This window comes from Citrus sinensis, chromosome 3, assembly GCF_022201045.2.
Source record: "Citrus sinensis cultivar Valencia sweet orange chromosome 3, DVS_A1.0, whole genome shotgun sequence".
Classification (NCBI taxonomy): Eukaryota; Viridiplantae; Streptophyta; class Magnoliopsida; order Sapindales; family Rutaceae; genus Citrus; species Citrus sinensis.
The window spans coordinates 38,770,507-38,792,740 of NC_068558.1; the positions used below are offsets into that span (position 1 = coordinate 38,770,507).

The 22,234-nt window shown below is 34.0% G+C and overlaps 3 protein-coding genes and 2 non-coding genes across 8 annotated transcripts; 1 reads left to right on the forward strand and 4 right to left on the reverse strand.

Annotated features, from left to right (window-relative positions):
• Nucleotides 1–161: 161 nt before the first annotated feature.
• LOC102627760 (uncharacterized) lies at nt 162–10,378 on the reverse strand. Of its 4 annotated transcripts, none has more exons than XM_025099091.2 (7): nt 9,986–10,377; nt 9,570–9,765; nt 9,318–9,390; nt 7,095–7,144; nt 5,767–5,880; nt 5,268–5,359; nt 162–512 (listed from the first exon to the last, which is right to left on the reverse strand). In XM_025099091.2, the coding sequence occupies exons 1-7, from the start codon at nt 10,275–10,277 to the stop codon at nt 412–414; spliced, it is 918 nt and encodes a 305-aa protein (XP_024954859.2). In that variant the 5' UTR covers nt 10,278–10,377; the 3' UTR covers nt 162–411. The 4 variants fall into 4 exon arrangements, with proteins under 4 accessions (XP_024954859.2, XP_024954862.2, XP_024954863.2 ...); XM_025099094.2 differs by having other exon boundaries at nt 162–519; nt 9,986–10,375; XM_025099095.2 differs by lacking the exon at nt 162–512 and adding an exon at nt 1,562–2,943 and having other exon boundaries at nt 9,986–10,378.
• Nucleotides 7,994–8,077, reverse strand: LOC112498438 (small nucleolar RNA Z122). The gene has a single exon (XR_003065754.2). It is a non-coding gene; the product is annotated as a small nucleolar RNA Z122 (small nucleolar RNA).
• LOC112498435 (small nucleolar RNA Z122) lies at nt 8,312–8,395 on the reverse strand. The gene has a single exon (XR_003065751.1). It is a non-coding gene; the product is annotated as a small nucleolar RNA Z122 (small nucleolar RNA).
• Nucleotides 10,379–12,235: 1,857 nt separating the features above from the next.
• LOC102628054 (UDP-glycosyltransferase 76B1-like) lies at nt 12,236–14,084 on the forward strand. The gene is made up of 2 exons (XM_015530586.3): nt 12,236–13,001; nt 13,080–14,084. Exons 1-2 carry the CDS (start codon nt 12,476–12,478, stop codon nt 13,964–13,966), a joined length of 1,413 nt encoding a protein of 470 aa, XP_015386072.2. The 5' UTR covers nt 12,236–12,475; the 3' UTR covers nt 13,967–14,084.
• A 1,062-nt stretch (nt 14,085–15,146) lies between these two features.
• LOC102628340 (prolyl 4-hydroxylase 1) lies at nt 15,147–21,532 on the reverse strand. Its single transcript, XM_006478821.4, has 12 exons — nt 21,324–21,532; nt 21,083–21,130; nt 20,581–20,640; nt 20,364–20,416; nt 19,568–19,633; nt 19,340–19,414; nt 18,110–18,184; nt 17,428–17,498; nt 17,285–17,336; nt 17,074–17,163; nt 16,217–16,309; nt 15,147–15,585 (listed from the first exon to the last, which is right to left on the reverse strand). The coding sequence occupies exons 1-12, from the start codon at nt 21,391–21,393 to the stop codon at nt 15,478–15,480; spliced, it is 861 nt and encodes a 286-aa protein (XP_006478884.2). The 5' UTR covers nt 21,394–21,532; the 3' UTR covers nt 15,147–15,477.
• Between the last annotated feature and the right edge of the window lie 702 nt (nt 21,533–22,234).

Genomic DNA, 22,234 nt, shown 5'->3' on the forward strand with positions numbered 1-22,234 from the left:
AGGAAATTATGTACTGGTTAAATTAAACTTAAACATTTTTTTTTAAATCTCAAGTATTCTAATTGCTTATTGATGGAGAGATTGCGAAGAGTTTTTTTTAACACACTAAGAATTGAAGTGCTTCTGAGGAATCATTTTATCTGTATTCTTTTCAAGTGTTTTACACATATCTTTCCCGTGAACAAAAAAATTATAAATAAAAATAAAAGCATTTATCTATTTTGCGCTATTTGCACCTTAAAAAAAAACTCTTCAAGAGCATTTCACTGGGAAATTTACACCAATAACCATAAAAATTTTTGCTTTTTCCATCTTAACCCCCCAAATAAATTTCTATCAATATTAGCCACAAAAAAATATTTGAGACCAAAATACCCCTCTCTCATCTCTCCCCAACAATCTCTATTTCACTCATCTCTCCCAAACCAAAGAAACTCCCATAGTCGGCGGCAACATCAACCCTCGTCGGCATCGGCGGTGGCTCCATCCCTCATCGGCGTCCGATCTACCATCTACAGCCTTCAACAAAACCTAGGTTAGCCATTTTATTTATATTTCATTAATTTAAAATGAACGTTTAGAATAATAGTGGTTGTAGTTTGAGAATAATGGTGGTGGTGGTGTTTGTTGTTGTTTTGGGAGTGTAGAACCGCTGCCCAGCGAAGGGCGCTAGAGTGCGCACGCCTATGCTGTCGCACCAAATTACAGTGGGTTTAATATTTTTTTTTTCCGTCAAGTCAATTTATTTTATTTTTGTTGTAAATGCAATGCAATAATGTTATAAATATTACAGATACATGGTGAAATCAGAATCATCGGATATCGAAGTAGGTAGGATGTATTTTCGTTATGCCGATCACTTTTCGGGTCGAATTTCGAGCATGTGTAATTTATCTTCGGTCGTAAAAGCCATCGAGGAAAAATTAACAAAGTGGCAGTTGAATCTGTTGAAGAAGGATATATTTGGGCATTTTTTGGAGTGTCGAAGCTTTTCATTTAGTAGGGTAATTTTGCACAATCTTTTACTGAGGCAAGTGGCCCATGAAGAAGATAACCGTGAGGATTAGTTATGGTTTCAAATTGGTGAGCATTTGATTCGCTTGTCAATTGTAGAATGGTGCATGGTTACTAGACTTTCATATGGTGTTGATACCAAACTAAGAAATAACAAAACAGTGCATAGGCTACGGAATAAGTATTTTGGTGGTGTGCATCGCAAAATCAATCTTAAAGAATTCGATGCATTATTTAAGAAGTTGAAATTCGAGGAAATGGACGATATGAACAAATTAAAGATTGCACTCTTTTATTCTGCGGATAGAGTACTAAATGCAAGAAAAAATCACTGTCAAATCAATTTCGATTTGCTTAACGAAGTAGATGATATAGAGTACTTCCAAAACCGTCCATGGAGTCTTTTGTAGTGGGAAATGATATACGAGAGTGTTGACGATGCACTGTTCGAGAAAAACGAGAAATTTAAAACGACTCGGTTGAAAAACCCAAATCATAACATTGAAAAATGCAATGTTTACAGCTTTACATCCGGGGTTCAAGTGCGTTGTTTTTTTTTTTATTAATAAGTTTTATAGTATTAAATATTTGATAGTTGTTTTAATAAGTTTTTCACTTTGGTTGTTGCAGACTTGGATTTACGAAGCGATTAGAGGTTTGCCGTCAACATGGGTCGTGAAAACGAAAAAGGCGATTCCCCGCATCGTGCAATGGAAGCCCATACCGTCGTATGTAATCAACTTTGCTGAGGTTTATTTGTTCTTCAACGACGAATCTCGTCTTGTAAGTAATATGTATTAGTTATTTTTTTAACTTTACTAAATTTAAGTTATGTATACTTAAAATTTTGAATTGAATTTATGGCATGAGGACGTTTTATAAACCCTTGAGCCGAATTCAAAGGAGTAGCAGAAAATATTGACTCACTGTGAAGGATTACATGCCAAGCATTCCAGACTGGGTTCATAAGGTCGGTATCCTCTAAGTACTATAAATTTTTTAATCAAAATTTTTGACTTTTCATTTACTAATTTTAAATGATACTTTATACAGCATCAACCCTCAATCAACGCGATGCCGTCCATTACAAGGCAATCAGACGAGCATGACGACATACCAAACCCAACACCAGAGCAGCGTCTTGACACTTCTGAAGATGAAGTGACTGTTGATGACCACCAAGAAAAGACAGACAACTCTGATGACGCACATGATTCTGAAGTTATAAATAATATACGATATTCTTCCTTTATAAATGATTATTGTTTTACTGTTATTCTAAAATTTTACTTATTTTCTTTTGTAATAGTCGAGGACAAAACAGTTTAATGATTACATGCAACGACGGCTGGATAAGATTGATCGTAACGTTTATGATAAAGTCAGAATTAAAAGATTTTAAAAAAACCGTGATTGGATTTATCGACACATTTTCTAAACGTCCAAATAAGAATTCTCCTACTGGACGCTCATATGCGGTGAGCAAATTAAATTTAATAATTATGTTCATTTAACTTTTAATTTGATAGTTGTTTAATATGTTCATCTTGGTGAATGGACAGGCCCCGGATGACTATAGAGTGTATACTGACGTGGGCAATCAAAATTTTTATACGCCCACGTCATTGTATAGTTTCCACGGGGATGTTAGTAGAGAGAGCGTGCAGGTGTTCACTGAGGTGCCTCCATGCGTTAATAAGTTCGGTTGCGCGTACATACCGTCGTCATTGATTGTAACGTTTATATAACGAACATGGTCCATGACTTGGGGTCGACGTTAAGGCCGGACGTTCTTTCCTCGCTTGAGTGGAGGAATCATGTAAGGGTTGTTATAAAAATACGACGGTATGGGCTTCCATTGCACGATGCGTTCTTCGTTTTCACGACCCATGTTGACGGCAATCCTCCGATCGCTTCGTAAATCCAAACCTGCAACAACCAAAGTGAAAAACCTATTAAAACAACTATCAAATATTTAATAATATAAAACTTATTAATAAATAAAAAAAACAACGCACCTGAACCCCAGACATAAAGCTGTAAACATTATACTTTTCAATGTTATGATTTGAATTTTTCAACCGAGTCGTCTTAAATTTCTCGTCTTTCTCGAACAATGCATCGTCAACACTCTCGTATATCATTTCCCACGACAAAAGACCTCATGGATGATTTCGGAAGTACTCTATATCATCTACTTCGTTAAGCCAATCGAAATTGATTTGAAAGTAATTTTTTCTTGCATTCAGTACTCTGTTCGCAAAATAAAATATCGCAATCTTTAATGCGTCCGTATCGTCCATTTCCTCGAATTTCAACTTCTTAAATAATGCATCGAATTCCTTAAGATTGATCTTGCGATGCACATCACCAAAATACATATTCCGTAGCCTATGCACCGTTTTGTTATTTCTTAATTCGGTATCAACACCATATGAAAATCTAATAATCAGGCATCATTCTACAATTGGCAAGCGAATTAAATGCTCACGAATTTAAAACCATAACTGATTTTCACGACTATCTTCTTTATGGACCACTTGTCACAATAAAAGATTGTGCAAAATTACCCCACTAAATGAAAAATTTCGACACTCCAAAAAATGCCCAAATATTTCTTTTTTGAACAGATTCAACTGCCGCTTTGTTAATTTTCTTCAATGGCTTTTACGACCGAAGATAAATTACACATGCTCGAAGTTCGACCCGAAAAGTGATCAACATAATGAAAATACATCCTGCCTATTTCGATATCCGATGATTATGATTTCAACATGCATCTGTAATATTTATAACATTATTACATTGCATTTACAACAAAAATAAAATAAATTGACTTGACGGAAAAAAAAATATTAAACCCACTGTAATTTGGTGCGACAGCCAATTTGTGGCACCAAAAATTGGTGCGACAGGCGTGCTGTCGCACTAAAACTGGTGCAACAGCACGGGCACGCGCTTTAGTGCCCTTCGCTGGGCAGCAGTTCTACACTCCCAAAACAACCACCACAAACACCACCACCGCTACCACCACCACCACCATTATTCTCAAACTACAACCACTATTATTCTAAAACTTCATTTTAAATTAATGAAATATAAATAAAACGGGTAACCTAAGTTTTGTTGAAGGCTGTAGATGATAGATCGGACGCCGATAAGTGATGGAGCCACCGCCGACGAGGGTTGATGTTGCTGCCGACTATGGGACTTTCTTCAATTTGGGAGAGATGAATGAAAGAGAGATTGTTGGGGGAGAGATGAGAGGGGTATTTTGGTCTCAAAGGTTTTTTTATGGCTAATGTTGATAGAAATTTGTTTGGGGGGTTAAGATGGAAAAAGCAAAAACTTTTATGGTTATTGGTGTAAATTTCCCCATTTCACTATGCACACTTATTTGCTGAGTTATGAATTTTATCTATTATTTTGCACACTCATATAATGAATTTTGAAAATTACCTTTTACTTGCACAGCCCTTCGAATTCCAAAATAATCACCAATTAAAGCTCATCTTCCTTTAAAACATATATATGCATGTGTGTGCATGTGCGTATGCTTGTGCCTGTGTGTGCGTGTGTAAATATGAACAACCTTGATAAGAGTCATATCAAAATTTAAACTAAAGTCTTCAAGCAACAGGAGCTTGCCGGAAAGCATAGTACTATTCTAGAGAAAAACTAAGAGGTGCTAAAGCCAAGCAAGATAGCTTAAAGTATAGTATTATTCTCCAGCAAAACTAACTCACATCAAGCTTCAAAATAGGTGCTAAAGCCAAGCTAGAGTTTTGGAACACATCAAAATTTTACTCCGTAAGCTCATATTTATGAACCAACCCTAGACCTAGAAATTAAAAGCCACATCACTTAATCTAAAATATACCCCCTCTATTAAGGATTAACATTCCAAGACCATAAAGACCGATGAATTGAAGCTGACAAATAGGAACTAAAGCCAAGCTCATTGTGGTCCCTTTTATTTTTTTTGGCACCAACCTATTGCTCGTGTGATAATAATGTAATGCGACATTAATGTAGTACGACCATAATTGACCGAGTCTTCCTTCTCCAATGGGGAAAACTAGATGTCATGGGGCCTAACAGTTAGCTAATGGAGAAGTTTCACATGGATTGTGACAAAAGTAGCCCCTGGAAAATTTTTAAATTGATTGAAAGATAAGCATCAAACAAAATTTACATTAAACCAACAAAATTTTATTCCTCAAGATTTTTCCTCCTACCCTTAAACTCATTACCATTCGGAATTGGACCATATAGAGATATTCGTAGATCACGTTGCAGCAGCCGATGGTGAAAGTAGGTTTTGTACAAGTCCCAAAATTCATCTCTGCCAAAAAAAAGTTGAATGTAAAATTAATAATAAGTTGAAAACAGCACACCCTTGAAAAACTACAATATATGCAAAAGTCATATTGATAAGAGATGTACACTTCTAAATTTATAAATGCATATTTTCTCATACAATGGAACCTTAGTACCTAAGTTTTCACTACCTTTCAAACGACAAGAATCTCATTCTCAATTCTTAAAATTTGTTGTGCATTCACAGAAAGAACTTAAAATTCCTTGGTGAATTTAGTAAAACATAAACCTTGCAAAAAGCTGTTACGAATTACGCAAAATAAGTGTTTACAGTTTACAATATAGAACATGAAAAATAATTAAAACAAAGGCAAGATAAAAGAACTACCAACAGACAAACAATAATGCAAACAGGTAAACCCATAATCAGACCTGACTTGAGGCAGTGTAAACAAGGAATAGCCCTTAACATCTGTGTGCATGTCAAGTACAATCACAGATAACCTTGAAAGCCCCAATGCCTCAATGTCGATTAACTTCTTTATCCTGGAAATGAAATAAGAAAGAAACAAAAACCATATCATTTAACAAGATGGTTGACAAACTTAAATACATAATTGACAAAACATAAAGACTGCTATCAAACAAAGTGAAGACAAAGTACAATAAAGAATATCAAACAAAGTGAAGACAAAGTACAATAAAGAATATCAAACAAAGTGTTACAAATAACCCAATAATTCATTTCATTTCTAATTCTATCACTTTCTACTATTCTTTATTTTTGAGAACATTAGCCATTTCAATAATTTTGTTAATCCTATTCAGGCAATTCGGCCTTAGGGGATCCAGTGATGCAAAATATTAGGGGTGGACAAATTTGGGTTCAGATCAATCCAATCAGGTTTTGGGTTAATCAGGTTGGGAAAAATCTGAACTCAATCTGAACTTGTAATCAAATCCGAATTATATTCGGATCGGATCGGATCAAAAATTTTGGATTGAGTTCAGTGGAGCAAGCTGCAGCAGCAGTCCTGGTAGCCAATGGAGCAAGCTGCAGCAGATCATGTCAGCGCATCACGACAGCCTGGGTTGGTGCTGCAGCAGAGCTTGCGTCCGTGAGACAGTGACTGGCTCTGTGTGCGCATGTGGGTCATGTCAGATGGCGGTGCTGTGTGTGCTGCCGTGTGGTGACTGCTGACTGGCTGTGTGTGTGTGTGTGGTGAGAGGTGCGTTGTGTATATGTGGTGATTGGATATGATTGTGTGTTTGTGTGATGAGTGGTGTGTTGTGTGTGCGTGTGGTTATAGGTTTCACATTTTTATTTCAAACAATTTTTTTTTAAAATTTTGTGTAGCCCAATCGGAATTTTGGATAGGATCGGGTTGGATAAATTCCTGGTTGAGGGGTTCATCCGCATCCCAAACCAGAATTTTTTCAGATCGGATCAGGTTATTTGCCACCCCCACAAAATATGGGCTTTCTACCACAAGCAATTAGCTTGTTTCTCTCTACTCCTTTCAAAAATGGAGCAATTCCTCTCTTTCCAAATAACCCACAATTGAGCTAAAACCATACACTTCCTAAGCATCTCAGTTTTCCTTACTCCCAAGGGTTAAAACATTCTCCAAAACAGTCCCATATTTTCCAGGATAAAATTTGAAATTTGAATAAAAAAATTTGAAAGGATAATGTTAACATGAATGAGAAACTGACATCCCTTAGAAGGTGCTGAATGTATTTAACAGTTGATAACTAACCTGCTTGGTGTACCACCAGCAAAATTAACCCGGTTCTTTAACAAGGATACCTGCATCAGCCATAAAGGATAAACAATAAGCATACCTTCATAAATCCAAGAATAACAACAGAAAATAGATGAAGTAGGCAAGACATTTGGAATTGCATGGCACTCTAGCAGTTTAACTATTATTTTTGGGTCCTATAATTTAAGTATGAATGATCATCCAACGTGTTATCAGAACATTTTTGACAGATCTTGCAATTATCATCCAATTCTGAATTTCAAAGCCAGTTAATAAAAGAAGTAGATACCACAAGACATAAAGTTCATGATGACAAAATTTATGCTCGTTTTATTAAGATGAAACAAAATAACTTTTACTCCCGTATGTTGAACAAGGAACAAGCAATTCATAAAAAATATATAGCCCTTGCACAGAAAATGACAGATGTCAAAAAGCTCATGTGAAATAATTGCTTACACATACAAATCATCTTCACAAAACAATTTACTGAACATGTTTTTACCATTTTGTTTCCCGAAATAGAAAATGGCCTTCGAGAGACAATATCAAACAGTTTGTCGAAGGGGGAAAAAATGAAATAAGTGACATTACAATTGGGTATTAAAGAAAAGGCATAGATAGTTTATGGAACAGATTTCATCTTGTTGCCTTCGTATAGGCTTTCGTTATAAAAGATTTTCAAGACTAATCATTTTCTTCACATGCCCCATCTGAAATGTCAATTAATAACAAAAATTGAACAGTACAAAAATGGACAAGGATTCACAAAAAAGAAACATAGATACTCTTGATAAACAAAAGAGAGAAAAATGAAAAATCCTCCTTTAGAAAGAAAATAACAAAAAGCTTCAATTTTCGTTATATGCTTTAGAAAACCACAATCTTTCAGAGTTGGGATCAGACTGACGTGCAAATAATATACATTCAACACCGCTGCTAGCTTAAATAATATGTTTGTATCATCATTTCCCAAGCTTGACGTGAAAGAACAAAGTGAGAAAATAATCTATGCCTGATGGTTAGAAGACAACCACAATCACTGAGAGATAGGGATCATCAGACAGGTGTGTAAATAGTATAAATTCAACACCATTGCCACCTTATGATAATATGTTTGTATCATCACTGCCCAAGCATGACAATAAAGAACAGTGTAAGAAACTAAATTTTTGCAAGATGGTTAGAAGATAACTATGGTCATTTGAGAGTTTGGGATCAGACTGACGTGCAAATAATATATATTCAGCACCGTTGTTTCCTTTTGTGATAGTGTTGTATCATCATTTCCCAAGCTTGACATGAAAGAACAATGCAAGAAAATAATTTCAAATTGGTAGACAAGGACAGAAAGATGGAATGAAGAGGCTCTGTAACAGCAAAAGGAATCTACCACTTGGCCTGCGATGTCTGAAGTCATTGATTCCAGGACAACACGAAGGCTGACAACAACAAGCAATGTCACTAAGCAAAATTTCACAAAATGAAAGCTATATGAATTAAGTTTTATTATTTTGACATTTAAACCATTTATTTAATGAAGGCCCACTTAACAACTTATAGAAGTTTAAGCACTAAATCCTACAATATAAGCAAAACTGTCACTGTCCCAAACTTATACAAGTTTATCACAGATTAAAGACTTCCATCAAAAGCTCCCCAAATTTAAACTTCATAACAAGCGAAGTACATACTTTGGAGCATTGCAAGTGTTTGAAGGTTACTTCAACAGTGAGATTAAAAAAAAAAAAAAGGATCCAACAACACTTATCGACACATGCAACAAATAAGGACACTTACACCAATGTAATTCATCTCAACTCTTCCTTGTGAGCTAACAACCAATACAAGACAGGAAAATATAAGATGCATAATATCTACATAACAAACTAACAGGAGATGACCCCCAAAAAAAAAAAAAAAGGAATAAGGAAAAAAAATGGATCTGAGTGTAACCACTCATTAACTTACAAACCTGTTTGTTCTATCTAGATTTCCATTACAAATATGATCTAACACATTCTTCAGATTCACCAATCTAAATAGTCTAATAATCAAAGATCATAATTCGTTGACATCATTGGCAGGTTTTGTATTAATCACACATGGGTTAAATTCATGCATCTGGCTTTGTATAAGTAGAAATTGCATTACTCTAATAATAATTTAAAATTAAAAAAAAAAACTTAGAAATTTAGTGAAAAGAGGGATAAAAACCTGCTCTTCAACTTTCATGTGCTTTGAGAATAGCTTCACAGCATGGCACTCCTTAGTCAGCGAGCGCAAACCCCTAGAGTAGCACAAAAAATGTTAAAAGCAAAAGCGTGAGTAGCATTACAAACAAAATTTATAGTAACATGCGAATCAAGATGTCTTATAATATGCAATCATACTGTGTCAGCCACTAGTTAATATTCTACTTTGCTATGTTAAAGTATATTTCAAATGAAAAAACAAAAAAAGATATACTTTAAAAGCTCTATAGATCTCAAGGCAGAGGAGCTAATAATGAGAACTGCCGGAGACCCTGGATCAATTTTCCCTTCCAATAGCTGTCCTTCAGTTAGCACTTCTTTCCATAATGACCCAAAAGCTGCCTTCATATGCATCCCCAGTGACTTTGAATCTTGATCCAAGCTTCTAGACAGTTCCAGAATGCACGACTCTGCACAATTTAACGGACAACAATTACCAAAAAAAGAAAAAAAAAATAAGGGACTGAATTGAAAATTTAATTATTCATATGCATATTTTACTATTGGCCCGTTATTTTTTGCAGGTTTTATGTTATAGCCTACACAAGTCTATGGCTTTTACATTATGGCCCTCACCGTGACATCATCGAAACCACTATCGTAAAGGAGTAAATAGAGTAGAGATACGACCTTTAATTGATTCTAACTCGAGGGAAGAGAGCTGAATGCCATTGGCTGACTGAAACTCGTTTAGAAAGAAGCTGAGCTGCTCCGATGCCGATGCCGATGCCGATGCCGATGCAGATGGTGCTTGTACCTCGTCGTTGCCGTTTTCATTTTTGGCTTTCCTGGTAGTATTCTTCTGCCCCTTCTTTTTCTTGTACTTGGTCGGGATGGCGGCTGCTTTGGGAGCGACGGACTTCGGCTTAGCTTTGAGAGAGGCTTTCTTCTTTGAGAGCTTCTCTGCGTCTAGACTTCCCATTTTCTATTGGCTCATGCTTGCTGTCAAGCTTAGGTTTAAATGCTAGGGTTTGTGTTTTGGCGGTCTTTACTCGGCCTGAGCCGCCAGCCGGTTTACCTTCTTGTGCTTTTATATTTTGAGTCGGACTATTAGCACCCTCCAGAATTCTATTAAAATTCTTTTTTTAATTATATTTCATTTAATACTAAAAATATTCTTTTTTAATCAACACTTTTTTCATTTATAAATTTTTTTATTGCTAATAATTTTCTCACTCTTTCAATCTTAATATCTATATTCTTCTCTTCAAATTTTTATTATTATTTAATTTCTAAAAAAAATCTAAAAGAAAAAGTAAGAAAAACATTATACTTAGAAAATAATGAATATTTTATGGGTTTAATACAATTTTATTCTACCTATAAATTTTGGGTTCATTGAGTTTAGCTATTAGTTTGAGAATCTTTAAAAAATTAGTTGCAATGGGATAACAATTTATTTAATTTATTTTTCCTTTGTGTTATATCTTAATTAAGTTGTTATGTTTATTACAAGAATTTTGTTTTGTCTTAGAGGATTACTTCTTAAATTCAAATTATTTTAACGATAATAAAAAAGTTTATATTGTGTAAGCAAAATAAAAATGAGGAGAGAGAGAAAATATAAATGGTTTAATTCTAATTAAATTTGTCCTTAAAAGTAATTGTAGTATAACATGAGTTTTATGAGATTAATCAAGGGGTGCCAATAGTCCAACTCTTTTATTTTTATTTTTTAATTTCATAAATTTATAATTAAGTATATGTGTTTCTCTTTTCCAAAGGAGCATCAATTAATGAGCCAAGACCTTTAATTTTATGCCAATCGTTGTTTTTTTTTTATTTAAAAAAAAGTAATGGTCTAGTCTCATTCGATGCGATATTTATTTATTAGATGATAAAATATAATAATGAATAATTTTATATTCATCATTCAATATATGAGTAACAAATAATATTATAACTGAAGGTAAAACTCAATTATTGTGATCTATGATATTATTGTTCTCATTTTACAACTTTTTTTTTATTCTTAACCGATTTAATCTGAAATCTAATCTAATATTGTTATATTTGTGCTCCTACAATTTTTATATGTTAAATAAACAATAAACATCTCAAAGACAATGAATACGAATAAAATAATATTTTATTATAATATAAAATATTCACAAAAATTTGCAAAGAATAAAAATGTTAATTTGAAAGATTATATGCTAAAACTACAGAAGTAGTAGAGCCGCCGCCACCAACTCTGAAGACAGGTACGTGAAGTCAAAACACAAGGCACGAAAAAAATTCACGATCAGACGCTAATATAAAATCTGTAAGTTAACATTGTCTGCCACAAGGCAGGAGAAAGAAAGGCCACTTGGGAGTTGGGTGGCCCATCCCAATTTGGACGCTCGACGGAAAAAGCCAAGAAGGATGACAACTGGACCGAATTGTTTGTACACAATACCTCTCAATCATATAGTAGTTTTTGAAAATACCAATTATGAAAAATCAGTCTCCGGCTGGAATTGTTTTAATTGTCGACGCCTTTGATTTTCGATTATGACTATATATTAACTTATTACGAGAATCTAAGGATGAGTCTATCATCTCAATAATAGTATTTTATTCTGTGATAGAACAGCGGTTCTTAAAGTGAGAACGATGGTTAATTTTTTTAAATTTTTATTAATTTTATGATGATTTGACGATTTTCAAATTGTGAGATTTGTTTTGTGACAGAATAGTGATTCTTAAAATGAGACTGGTGGTCAAATTTTTTTAAATTTTCATTATTTTACGACGATTCGATGATTTTCAAACTATGAAGTAAAACGCATAAAAATAATCCCATAGTGTATGAGATGAATGTATGCATTTTGATTAGGATCGTATTCTACGATTAAATCTATATAGACATGTATGCATTGATTATTTTCAAACTGTGAGGTTTGTCTTCATGTCTTGTGACAGAGCAGTGGTTCCTAGAGTGAGACCAATCGTCAAAATTTTTAAATCTTCATTATTTTAAAACGATCGATGATTTTCAAACTGTGATGTAGACTGCATAAAATAACCTCGTAGTGTACGAGATAAATGTATGTGTTTCGATTAGTATCGTATTCTATGATTAAATATATATACACATAGAGAGTGGGATGTGAGGAGCAAGAAGCACGAGACCATATGGAGGGCCGAAATGATTCCTGCAGAATGGTGCCAAGAAATGGAAGGGGAGTGATACTTTTCCCACTGCCATTCCAAGGCCACATAAACCCAATGCTTCATCTTGCAAGCATCCTCTATAGCAAAGGATTTTCAGTCACCATAATTCACACCGAATTCAACTTATCTTCGACTAATTATTTCTCTTGTAACTACCCTCATTTTGATTTCCATTCATTCCCTGATGGCTTCTCGGAAACTGAAGCCTCCGCTGAGGATGTTGCTGTTTTCTTTACGGCCATCAATGACAAGTGCATCGTGCCATTTCGGGATTGTTTGGCTGAGATATTGATGAAGTCAAAGGCTGATCAGAATAATGATTCTTCGCCCTGCTGCTTAATTACGGATGCGTTCTGGTTCTTCACACATACCGTTGCTGCTGACTTTAAGCTCCCCACGATCGTGCTACAAACTTGCGGTGTCTCTGGCTTTCTTGCTTTTACTGCCTATCCAATTCTAAGGGAAAGGGCTTACCTTCCGGTACAAGGTGTACATCAATAAGCTTTTCTTTTGATTGATAAATTCTCAGGAATGTTACTAATTTTCCATTTGTTTTTCCCCTCAGATCACCAATCATTAGAAACTCCTGTGACAGAGTTTCCACCGCTGAGAGTCAAAGATATTCAAGTTCTTGAAACAATGGATCAAGAAAATGTTTATAGATTTGTATCAGCTATTGATACTCAGATAATGGCCTCTTCAGGAGTGATATGGAACTCCTATCGAGACCTTGAACAAGCTGGACTGGGATTGGCACACCAAAAGTATCTTTCCATCCCAATTTTCCCAATAGGTCCACTCCACAAGTGCTCTCCGGCTTCTTCAGTCAGCTTATCATCTCAAGATTACCAAAGATCCATTTCCTGGCTAGACAAACAAACACCTAAGTCTGTAGTTTATATAAGCTTTGGTAGTGTTATTGCTATTAACAAGGATGGTTTTTTGGAGATAGCCTGGGGGGTGGCCAATAGCAGGATGCCCTTTCTCTGGGTGGTTCGACCAGGATTAGTCAGCGGAGCAGAATGGGTCGAACCATTACCGAAAGGGTTCTTGGAAATGCTAGATGGAAGGGGGTGTATAGTGAAATGGGCTCCTCAGCAAGAAGTGCTGGCTCATCCTGCTGTTGGAGGGTTTTGGACACACAGTGGTTGGAATTCAACATTGGAGAGTATGTGCGAAGGAGTCCCCATGATTTGCCAGCCTTATCTTCCGGACCAAATGGTGAATGCTAGATATGTAAGTCATTTTTGGAGAGTTGGATTGCACTCAGAGTGGAAGTTGGAGAGAATGGAGATTGAAAGAGCAATCAGAAGAGTAATGGTTGAAGCTGAGGGCCAGGAAATGAGAGCGAGGATTATGCACTTGAAGGAGAAAGTGGATTTTTGTCTAAGGAAAGGAGGTTCCTCGCATCAATCTCTGGAGAGATTGATTGATCACATACTGTCCTTCTAGTTAATTTTCCAAATCTATCTTCACTCATTGTGTAATAAAATAAATTATCGTGCAGTCCATGTTCTCATGAAGTTACATGAAGTTACTCAATAATATAGCTTCAGTCAGGTTTTACTAATCTTCCCTTGCCTACTAACGCATGCATATTTCCAAGCATATAATTTTATTAAAATATTAGCCCATAAGAGCTTTATCAAATGATTTTTAAACATCTTCCTTTGGTTCGTTATCACCCAGTCTATACTCAATTATTTTATTGAATGCCTTAACACTTCCGTCAAACACGTTTTTTTTTCCCCCTAATTTCATGCGCGCACCAAGATTGACAAGTTTCATTTGTAGTTTTTTTTTTTAATAACAATATTGTCATTCAACAAATTTCAGATGCAGTACATGAAACTGAAATGGGAATCTGAAATTGACGGGTGGAAAAATGTAATGGATGGACAAATGGTATTGGAACCGTTGGTGAGTGAGGGTTTGAACATATGATAGTATGATACCATATATGGTTGAAGAAGAATAGCCACCATCGGTGCCTAAAATTTACTAAGACTCTGTTTGATACAGTTTTTCAAGTCCAACTTATTTACGTAGAGTTTTTATTAGTAGAACTTTTATAAATAAAGTTTTTACCCAAAAAACTTTAGTTGTTTAGTTGTCAATAAGAATTTTTATTAAAAATTTATGAAATTACTTTAATAGACAAACTTTTTAAAGTTATATTATGAAAAGAATAAAATAAAACTGTTAAATAAATAAAGGGTATTTTAGATATTTTAACATTTAAAATTAATTTTTTAACCTCTACTCCCAAAAGCCCAAAATTTAAGATTTTATTAATAAAGACAAAATAACTTATTTAAGCTTCAAAAGCTCTATTAAAAAAACAACCAAACAAAAATAAAAATTATGATAAGAGTTTATGAGATTAAATAAACATTTATAACCATTAAATAAGCCGTATCAAATAGGCACTAAAACTTAATTCATCCATCCATTGGGTAAGTCATATCCTGGTTCAAAAAGTTTGGTAAGCTCGAAGACGAATACCCAACAACATTCAAATTTGACATTAATAAGCATTAAAATATAAATGGGTTCCATAGAACATGGATCATAAACTGCTTATAAATATCTCCTTCGTCTTTGTTAAATAATAAAGCTGCAGGCGATTGGCTGGGTCTGAGACAAGGCTCTATTTATCATCATATTGAATTAAACCTCTAAAAGAGGTTTCGCAGCCTAAGATTACTAAAGCAATCACAAAAAGTTTGCTAACAGTCATGACACGGTATGCATTGATATCAGAATTGCGGCAAACCACTAATCTGGCATGAAGATAGTATGGTTCATCATGTGGGTTTGGCAATTTAGACACCAATATAACTTATAAATTCTATGTTAAACTTATTTATTATCTATGGTTAAAATATAATTCATATTCTCTAATCCAGATGTATACCCGGGGAGCCATTCAGTAGTTGAAAAAATGGCCAAACTGATAAAAATCAAGAGGTAGCTCTTTGCCTCATCCATTTTGTAGCTGACCACTTCTCTCCTGAAAGAACCTCACATCCTCCATGCAAGCTACTTGGATCTGACTGCCCGTCTAGCCCCTGAGAGTACCAATAAAAACGACCGAATGAAGTTTGGAATGATGAATCAACAAAATTCAATAAAAAGGGCCAGTTTTACTCATATTCCTTTTTAATAAAAAGGGTATCCTTTTCATAAACTTACAAAACCCATTCATTTTTTTTTTTAATAAACGCAAAAGGTCACAGGAATAAATTCAGTAGAAGAGAACTTTCAATTTAGCAGGACAACATGCTACGGTAGTAGTCACTTTCAAGAGGTATAAATTTCAGGGCCTAGAATATAAGGCCAAGAAACCCAACATGGTCGTAAGTTTTGGTCCTTGAATGAAATCGAAAAATGATCCTTTAATATTTTCCGAGTAAAAAATAGAAATCATTTAATGCAGAAATTGTGGCGAGCACAAAGGAAACAGGTAGGACAAGTGATCACTTGTTGCCTCCTCAGAGATTGCAATGACAACATAAAAAAATGATCAATTTTATGGACAAACAGAGCGAGCCAATTATGAACTGGAGTAATCAGCAGCTAATTGCAGTGAACAAGGTGCTTCCAAGGTATCTACTTAATTTTTGAAGACATAAAAGTGCCACAGCAGTGGAGGACAATTTTATGGGCAGACTATTTAATGAGAAGTATTGAAAGACAAACCATGCTCCAAAAAAGCACCGCATCTCCTTGAACTGGTTTTACAGACAGCCCTTTCACAACCTTCCCACCACAGCTACATTCACCCGAACCAGCCTAAGATTGACATATGCATAGAACCAAGAAAATGAAAATTTATTGAAAAAAGAAGAAAAATATCACTGGCAAAATTAAATTCATAGAATTCATGTTTCTGAACTTTAAATTTACGATGTGCAAGCAAAATAATTTTGGAAAACCAATCATAACATCAATTACATTGGCATTCAATGACATTTTATCTTTTATATGATTACTTTGGTAACCAAAATGAGCTCAAAGGAAACTAGCAACAGGATGTTCAAGAGCAAGATGGCATAATTAGAATTATGGATTGAGAACAAGTCATGGAATCTAATTTATATCATGTGAAGAGCAAACATATTTCATGTTTTAGATGCTTTCCAATAACAGAAGTCGATAATGTTAATATGACTAAGATGATCATCTTTCATTGCCAAAGACATCCATTAACTGGGTCAATACTCAGTACCTCATCAAATCTTACTACCATACTTGACAAACATACTAACAGGTACTATTGTCTCCAGAAAACTGATGTAGAAACTTATTCAGATAATGCAGATCACTCTCGCTATATTCTACTGAAATACATGATGAAATAATATGTAAATATATTTTGATAAATTATTAATAAACGTAGTTCAATAACCATAGGGACGTATAAGGGATGGATAGGTTGCGCATAAATTATGTGCAATGGGAAAGCCGGAAAGGTTTAGGCGTTACATGAAACAAAAGTTCAATAACCCGAAAATAATACAACAGACGTTAGGCATCAGATTCTAATCAGTCATTACCATAGGAAAATATGTTTCTCCCCCTTCAACATTATCACTTAAATACATAAGCATTGTTGCTATCCGCTGACCGCCACGCTTCAAGTTGAACTGTCAAAAGGGAAAAAAGAACAGAAAGAAGATGAAGAACTGAGTCTCAGATATCACAAGAACAGAGCATATATTGACAAGAGAAATAGGCTAACAGAAGTCATAAAGGAAAATAACTTACAGTGTCTGAAAAGTAATCGTGATGGGGCTTGTAATACTGATCTTTTTCATACCTGTGCTGCTGCAGATGTTAGCCTTGATACTAAGATGTATCAGTTTTTCTGTATATACATAATAGTTTTATTAAAAAAATCAGATTCCTACCTTAAAACTTGGATGAGCTCCCCATTTTCTACTGGTACTTGAGAAAAGACAGAAATCCTTTTTTCAATTGCCTGTTAATGACAAAAAAATGAAAAGTGGAAAAGAAAAGGGAAAAGGTTTAGAGCAGTGGCATTTTTGCCATTGTTACAAAATCAAGTGCAACAGTTTTTAAGTAATATGAACCAAACCAACTACAAGAAACTATCACACAAACCAAGGCCAGTAGCTTCAAGGAATATTTAGATGAGCCAAGTACAAGTAGTTAACACACACAAAATAGAAAAGGACATGATGTACTATAAATCTCTTCAGTGAAAGAGAGAGTACATAGGCTGATCAACACTTTTGTATACCATTACGTTGCATCCTCTTACAACTGAAGGTCCAGCTATTGAATTTGAGGCAACTGTAATGAGACTGGCATCTAGGAAAAAGTCAATGCTAGACAGATTGTCACATGATCAATGAAGCTAAAAGTAACTAGGATTTGGATTTTATAAAGCAGCTCAGACAAGAATGAGGATTAATTATTTAAACCAATAAACCATGCATCAGTATTGCAGAAATTGCACATAAAGATCAATAAAAAGCATTTGGATCTTATAAAGCAGCTCATACAAGAATGAGGACCAATTCTACAGTGATAGAAGTTGATGAGAAGTAACTCAGAAATGAACTAAACCTGTATCATTGGGTACTTTTTCTCTTCCGGACTCAAAAACATACCAGAACTTGTCCTTACATTACTCTTGATTCCCTGAAAAGGAAAATGTAAGAAATTCAATTTATCAATCAATGCAAGTATAATAAACAAATAAATTCAAAAGGATACAAATATGTTTCATCACTGAACCTCCAAGCTAGATACTGAATTCCGAATTTACATAAAAAGTTAACAACCGGGCATAACTAACAACCATTACTTCATTCTGTAGATTCTATATTTTGCCTCATGTTTGACAGAATGCAAGTTTAAAGTAAAATTGCAGCGGGTATTTGAAGTCTTTAAACAAGGAAATAACAAAAGTGACAAGGTTTGTTATATCAAGCAAGGTTTAAATGGAATTTCAATAAAACCAATCCTGCATGGGAATAGAACTTGCTGAAAAGAAGTTACACATGATCATTATACGTAGTTGGCTTGTGAGTCAATACACATGTTTTCTTTTGGTTTAATTTTGAATGTTCAACCAAGTTGGATTCAGGCATTCATTTAGCATCCATAGTCCAAGAATAATGACCATTTGTTAGTCAGTTATGAGGAAAGATACTCAACAGGTAAGATATTAGACAGTTTATGTTATTTGCAAAGAAGACAAAATTAAATTGGCGCAAGCAATAAGAAACTTGAGCAAAATCAAACCAAACACCAATGAAATTCAAAAACATTGTCAAGTTTCAGTATAGGGGCTAACTGCAGTTTTAAGTAGTTTATAAATCGGCTAAAAATTTTAGATAGCAATTTAACAAACTGCTGGTTCTCCTTGGTATTATTTGTTTCAAGTAGTTTACTAAATTTAATATTTCCTAGAATGAGGTTAGTAGCCCCATGGGCAATTAGCCTTAATTTTGGTTTGGATGTCTCTTTGACAATCTATATCATTTTGACAGAAGATGACCATAGATAAAATGAGATACTTTAATATATATTTTGAGTTACTATCATGCTTAATTCAATATGCACTCAATAACTGTGAAGCAATTATTCATATCTTGTACTCACAAAAGAACGTTTCTTTAAATCAAAATCATAGTCCTCCATGAACTAGTAAATAGAAAATAAGCAATGATTTGATAATGAACTACGATCCTATGGAATCAAAAATAGATAGTAAAGCTCTTTACCATAGATATAAAACAATAGGCCATCAGATTTTAACTTAAATGGCGGATGGAAGTCTGATAGATATACCTTCCCTGTTTTTGTATCCACAACAGTGGAGACTTGAAGATGAGGACGGGCAATGGCACTAAGATAGTCGCATTCCTGCAGAGGCCACCAAGTTATGAACTTAGACCTACAGCATGCATAAAGCCCATCTGCCATATGGTATTGCTCAATAGTTTATTAAGCAAACAAATAATATTGACCCTGCCCTAAGTGCATATAGGGATAAGTGTAAGTGTCATCAATGCATACCTCCATGCTCAAAAAGTTATGAAGGACTAAAATTCTGGGCGACCAGCTAATTACTTCAGGTTTGACCTACATCAACACAATAAGAGGAAATATCAAATTTCACCAGCCTGATCGAGAACAAAAGGAAGAGGGGGGGGGGGGGGGGAAAAAAAGCATTAGTACAATCTTATGGGTGGCAATTCCAGAAATAAAGCACTTATGCCTCACTGCAATCTTGTAACAACAGCATCAATCCCATAACACCAGCATAAACAATATATTATAAAATAAAGATAACGCCCCACCCGATCCCACCTAAGCCCCGAGAAGAGAATAAAAAAGAATAATGAAACAAACAATCATCAGCATGCAAGGACAACGTATCGTAGAACACAATCTACAAGCTTATACTATGAGCATCCTATGTATTATCAAAATCCTACCATACTAATCCGCTGCCTGTGAATTACTACATTGCGTAACTGTGAAATATTAGATTGAAACATATTGCATTCAGCAACTATCACAATTTTGATTGGTAACAATAAATTCCTTTAAAAATGAAAAAAAAAAGTATAGGACATATAGAATTACTTGCAACTCCGCTTCATGATTCTGATTTTAAATTGTAAGAATGAAAAATTAAGTATACTGGCCAATATATCTTCAAACACTATTCAAAATACCACAAGATTTTTCTTATCCACTGATCCTCTTTCTTTTTAATCTACAATCTCAAATGCTGAGGTACAACTTCTTGACAGAAAACAATAAAACATTCTGATTTAAATTTTTTTTAAAAAAAAGGCATACATACATATCCAAGACGTAATAATTCAGCTTCTTTATCATTATCCCAAAAAGTAACACCTGGAAAAAGAAAATGGAGAATAAAATGACATTTTCAGAATATGTCAACTGAAAAGCCGATAAGGCAGGACAAACTTGAAGAGTAGGAATATGCACTATGAATAAACACAAACCACATCTGCCCACTACACAGTTGAAGGATTTTTCTGAATTCCCTTACTAACCTCTAGGCAACTGAAGATATCCATTTTTCTGACGTCTCATAAATGACGGAAAATCGGTGCCTGTAATGGACATGTTTCTTAAGTAATCCATCTAATATGAAAGAAGAGCATATATGAGCAAATGTCTGCATCTTTTCAACATCCAAACAGAGCTGAAAGACTAAAACCACAAACTTCAATGCACTAAAAAAAAAAATGTATTGAAGTATGAATGTTTTTGGTCTTTTAGTACCGTCCACATTTTAGAGAAGCAAAAAAGCTAACAATTCAAATTAACATCGACAAAGCAGCAATACAATAACACTATATTGATGACTTTATTCGAGTACAAAATCTACAATTCTGGATTTACAGATGCCTGATAGAAATATTCCAAGAAAAACAAATAATATTAGCAAAATGTAAACTTTAACGGCAGAACAGAAAGAATTGATTGGACTCCACTGATTCGTTTAGCTCACTTATTTTAGAGTTTATCGAATACGAAAGATCAATCAATTACCGTACGAGTCTTCGAGCTTTCGTATAAATGCTAACTGAAACAAAGCACCTGCAGTTTGAAAAAGATCACCATTTCTCGTTCAATCTAAAGATTTCACTTAAAATCTATCAAATATATTATAATTATAATGAGTTTTAATTGTTAAATATTGATCATAATAATTATGATTAGAATAAAAAAAATGATGATAGTCACAATAATAATAATATAGCAAAAGTAATAGACAAGAAACGATGCGTACCGATGATCATTCCAAAAGTGACAAATGTAAGGAGACCGAAGACGATTTTCATGGAGGGAGCCATGACCATGCCCTCGGAATTTCTGCAAGAATCTACCCAACTCTAAGTCGAAGATACGATTTTCTTTAAATTTATTTATTTTTAACAGACAACAGTTGACGAAAGTGGAAGCCCACAATTTTAGTCAATTTACTGCCCTTTCCGTTGATTGTTCACTGGATTTGGTATCTTTATTTCTTATACTAATAAATAGAATTTCGAGTTGTAAAATTTGGGCAGCTTGTTAATATTGTAAATTTTTAAAATAATTGTTGTTTTTTATGCTGTTAAAATAATTAAATATTTAATAAAAATTTATTCTTAAAAATATTGTGAATTTAAAAAAAAAAGTTTTTGTTCAGCAAATCTTATGGTTAAATTGGCATTGGAATGTAAATAATTAGAAAAATTATAAATAAAATTTATTTACATATTTATAAATATATATAATATTTTTTATTGTGTTTATAATATAATTGATAACTAAGATAGATATATTTATTTTATTTTTCGTTTTACCACAGTGTCAAATTTTTAATCATTTTGTATGTTTAAAAAATAATGGGTGATACTTAGTAATTAGAATCAATTATTGGAGTCCCTAAAAAAATTATTGTTATAATATAAGTAATATTAGATCAACTTGAGTCATGACTAATATGATATTCATCTATTAAATAGTATAACAGTAAGAGTTCATTTGAAATTACTTTTAAGAGTTTAGAAATAATTTTGAAAAGTGAAAAGCTAATGTGAGTATTTTGTAAATTTTTTTTTAAAATAATTTTAACAAAATCATCTTATCTTAAGGGTCATTTTGATTATTAAATGAATTTTATTTACACATTTTTAACACATGTATATAAAATAT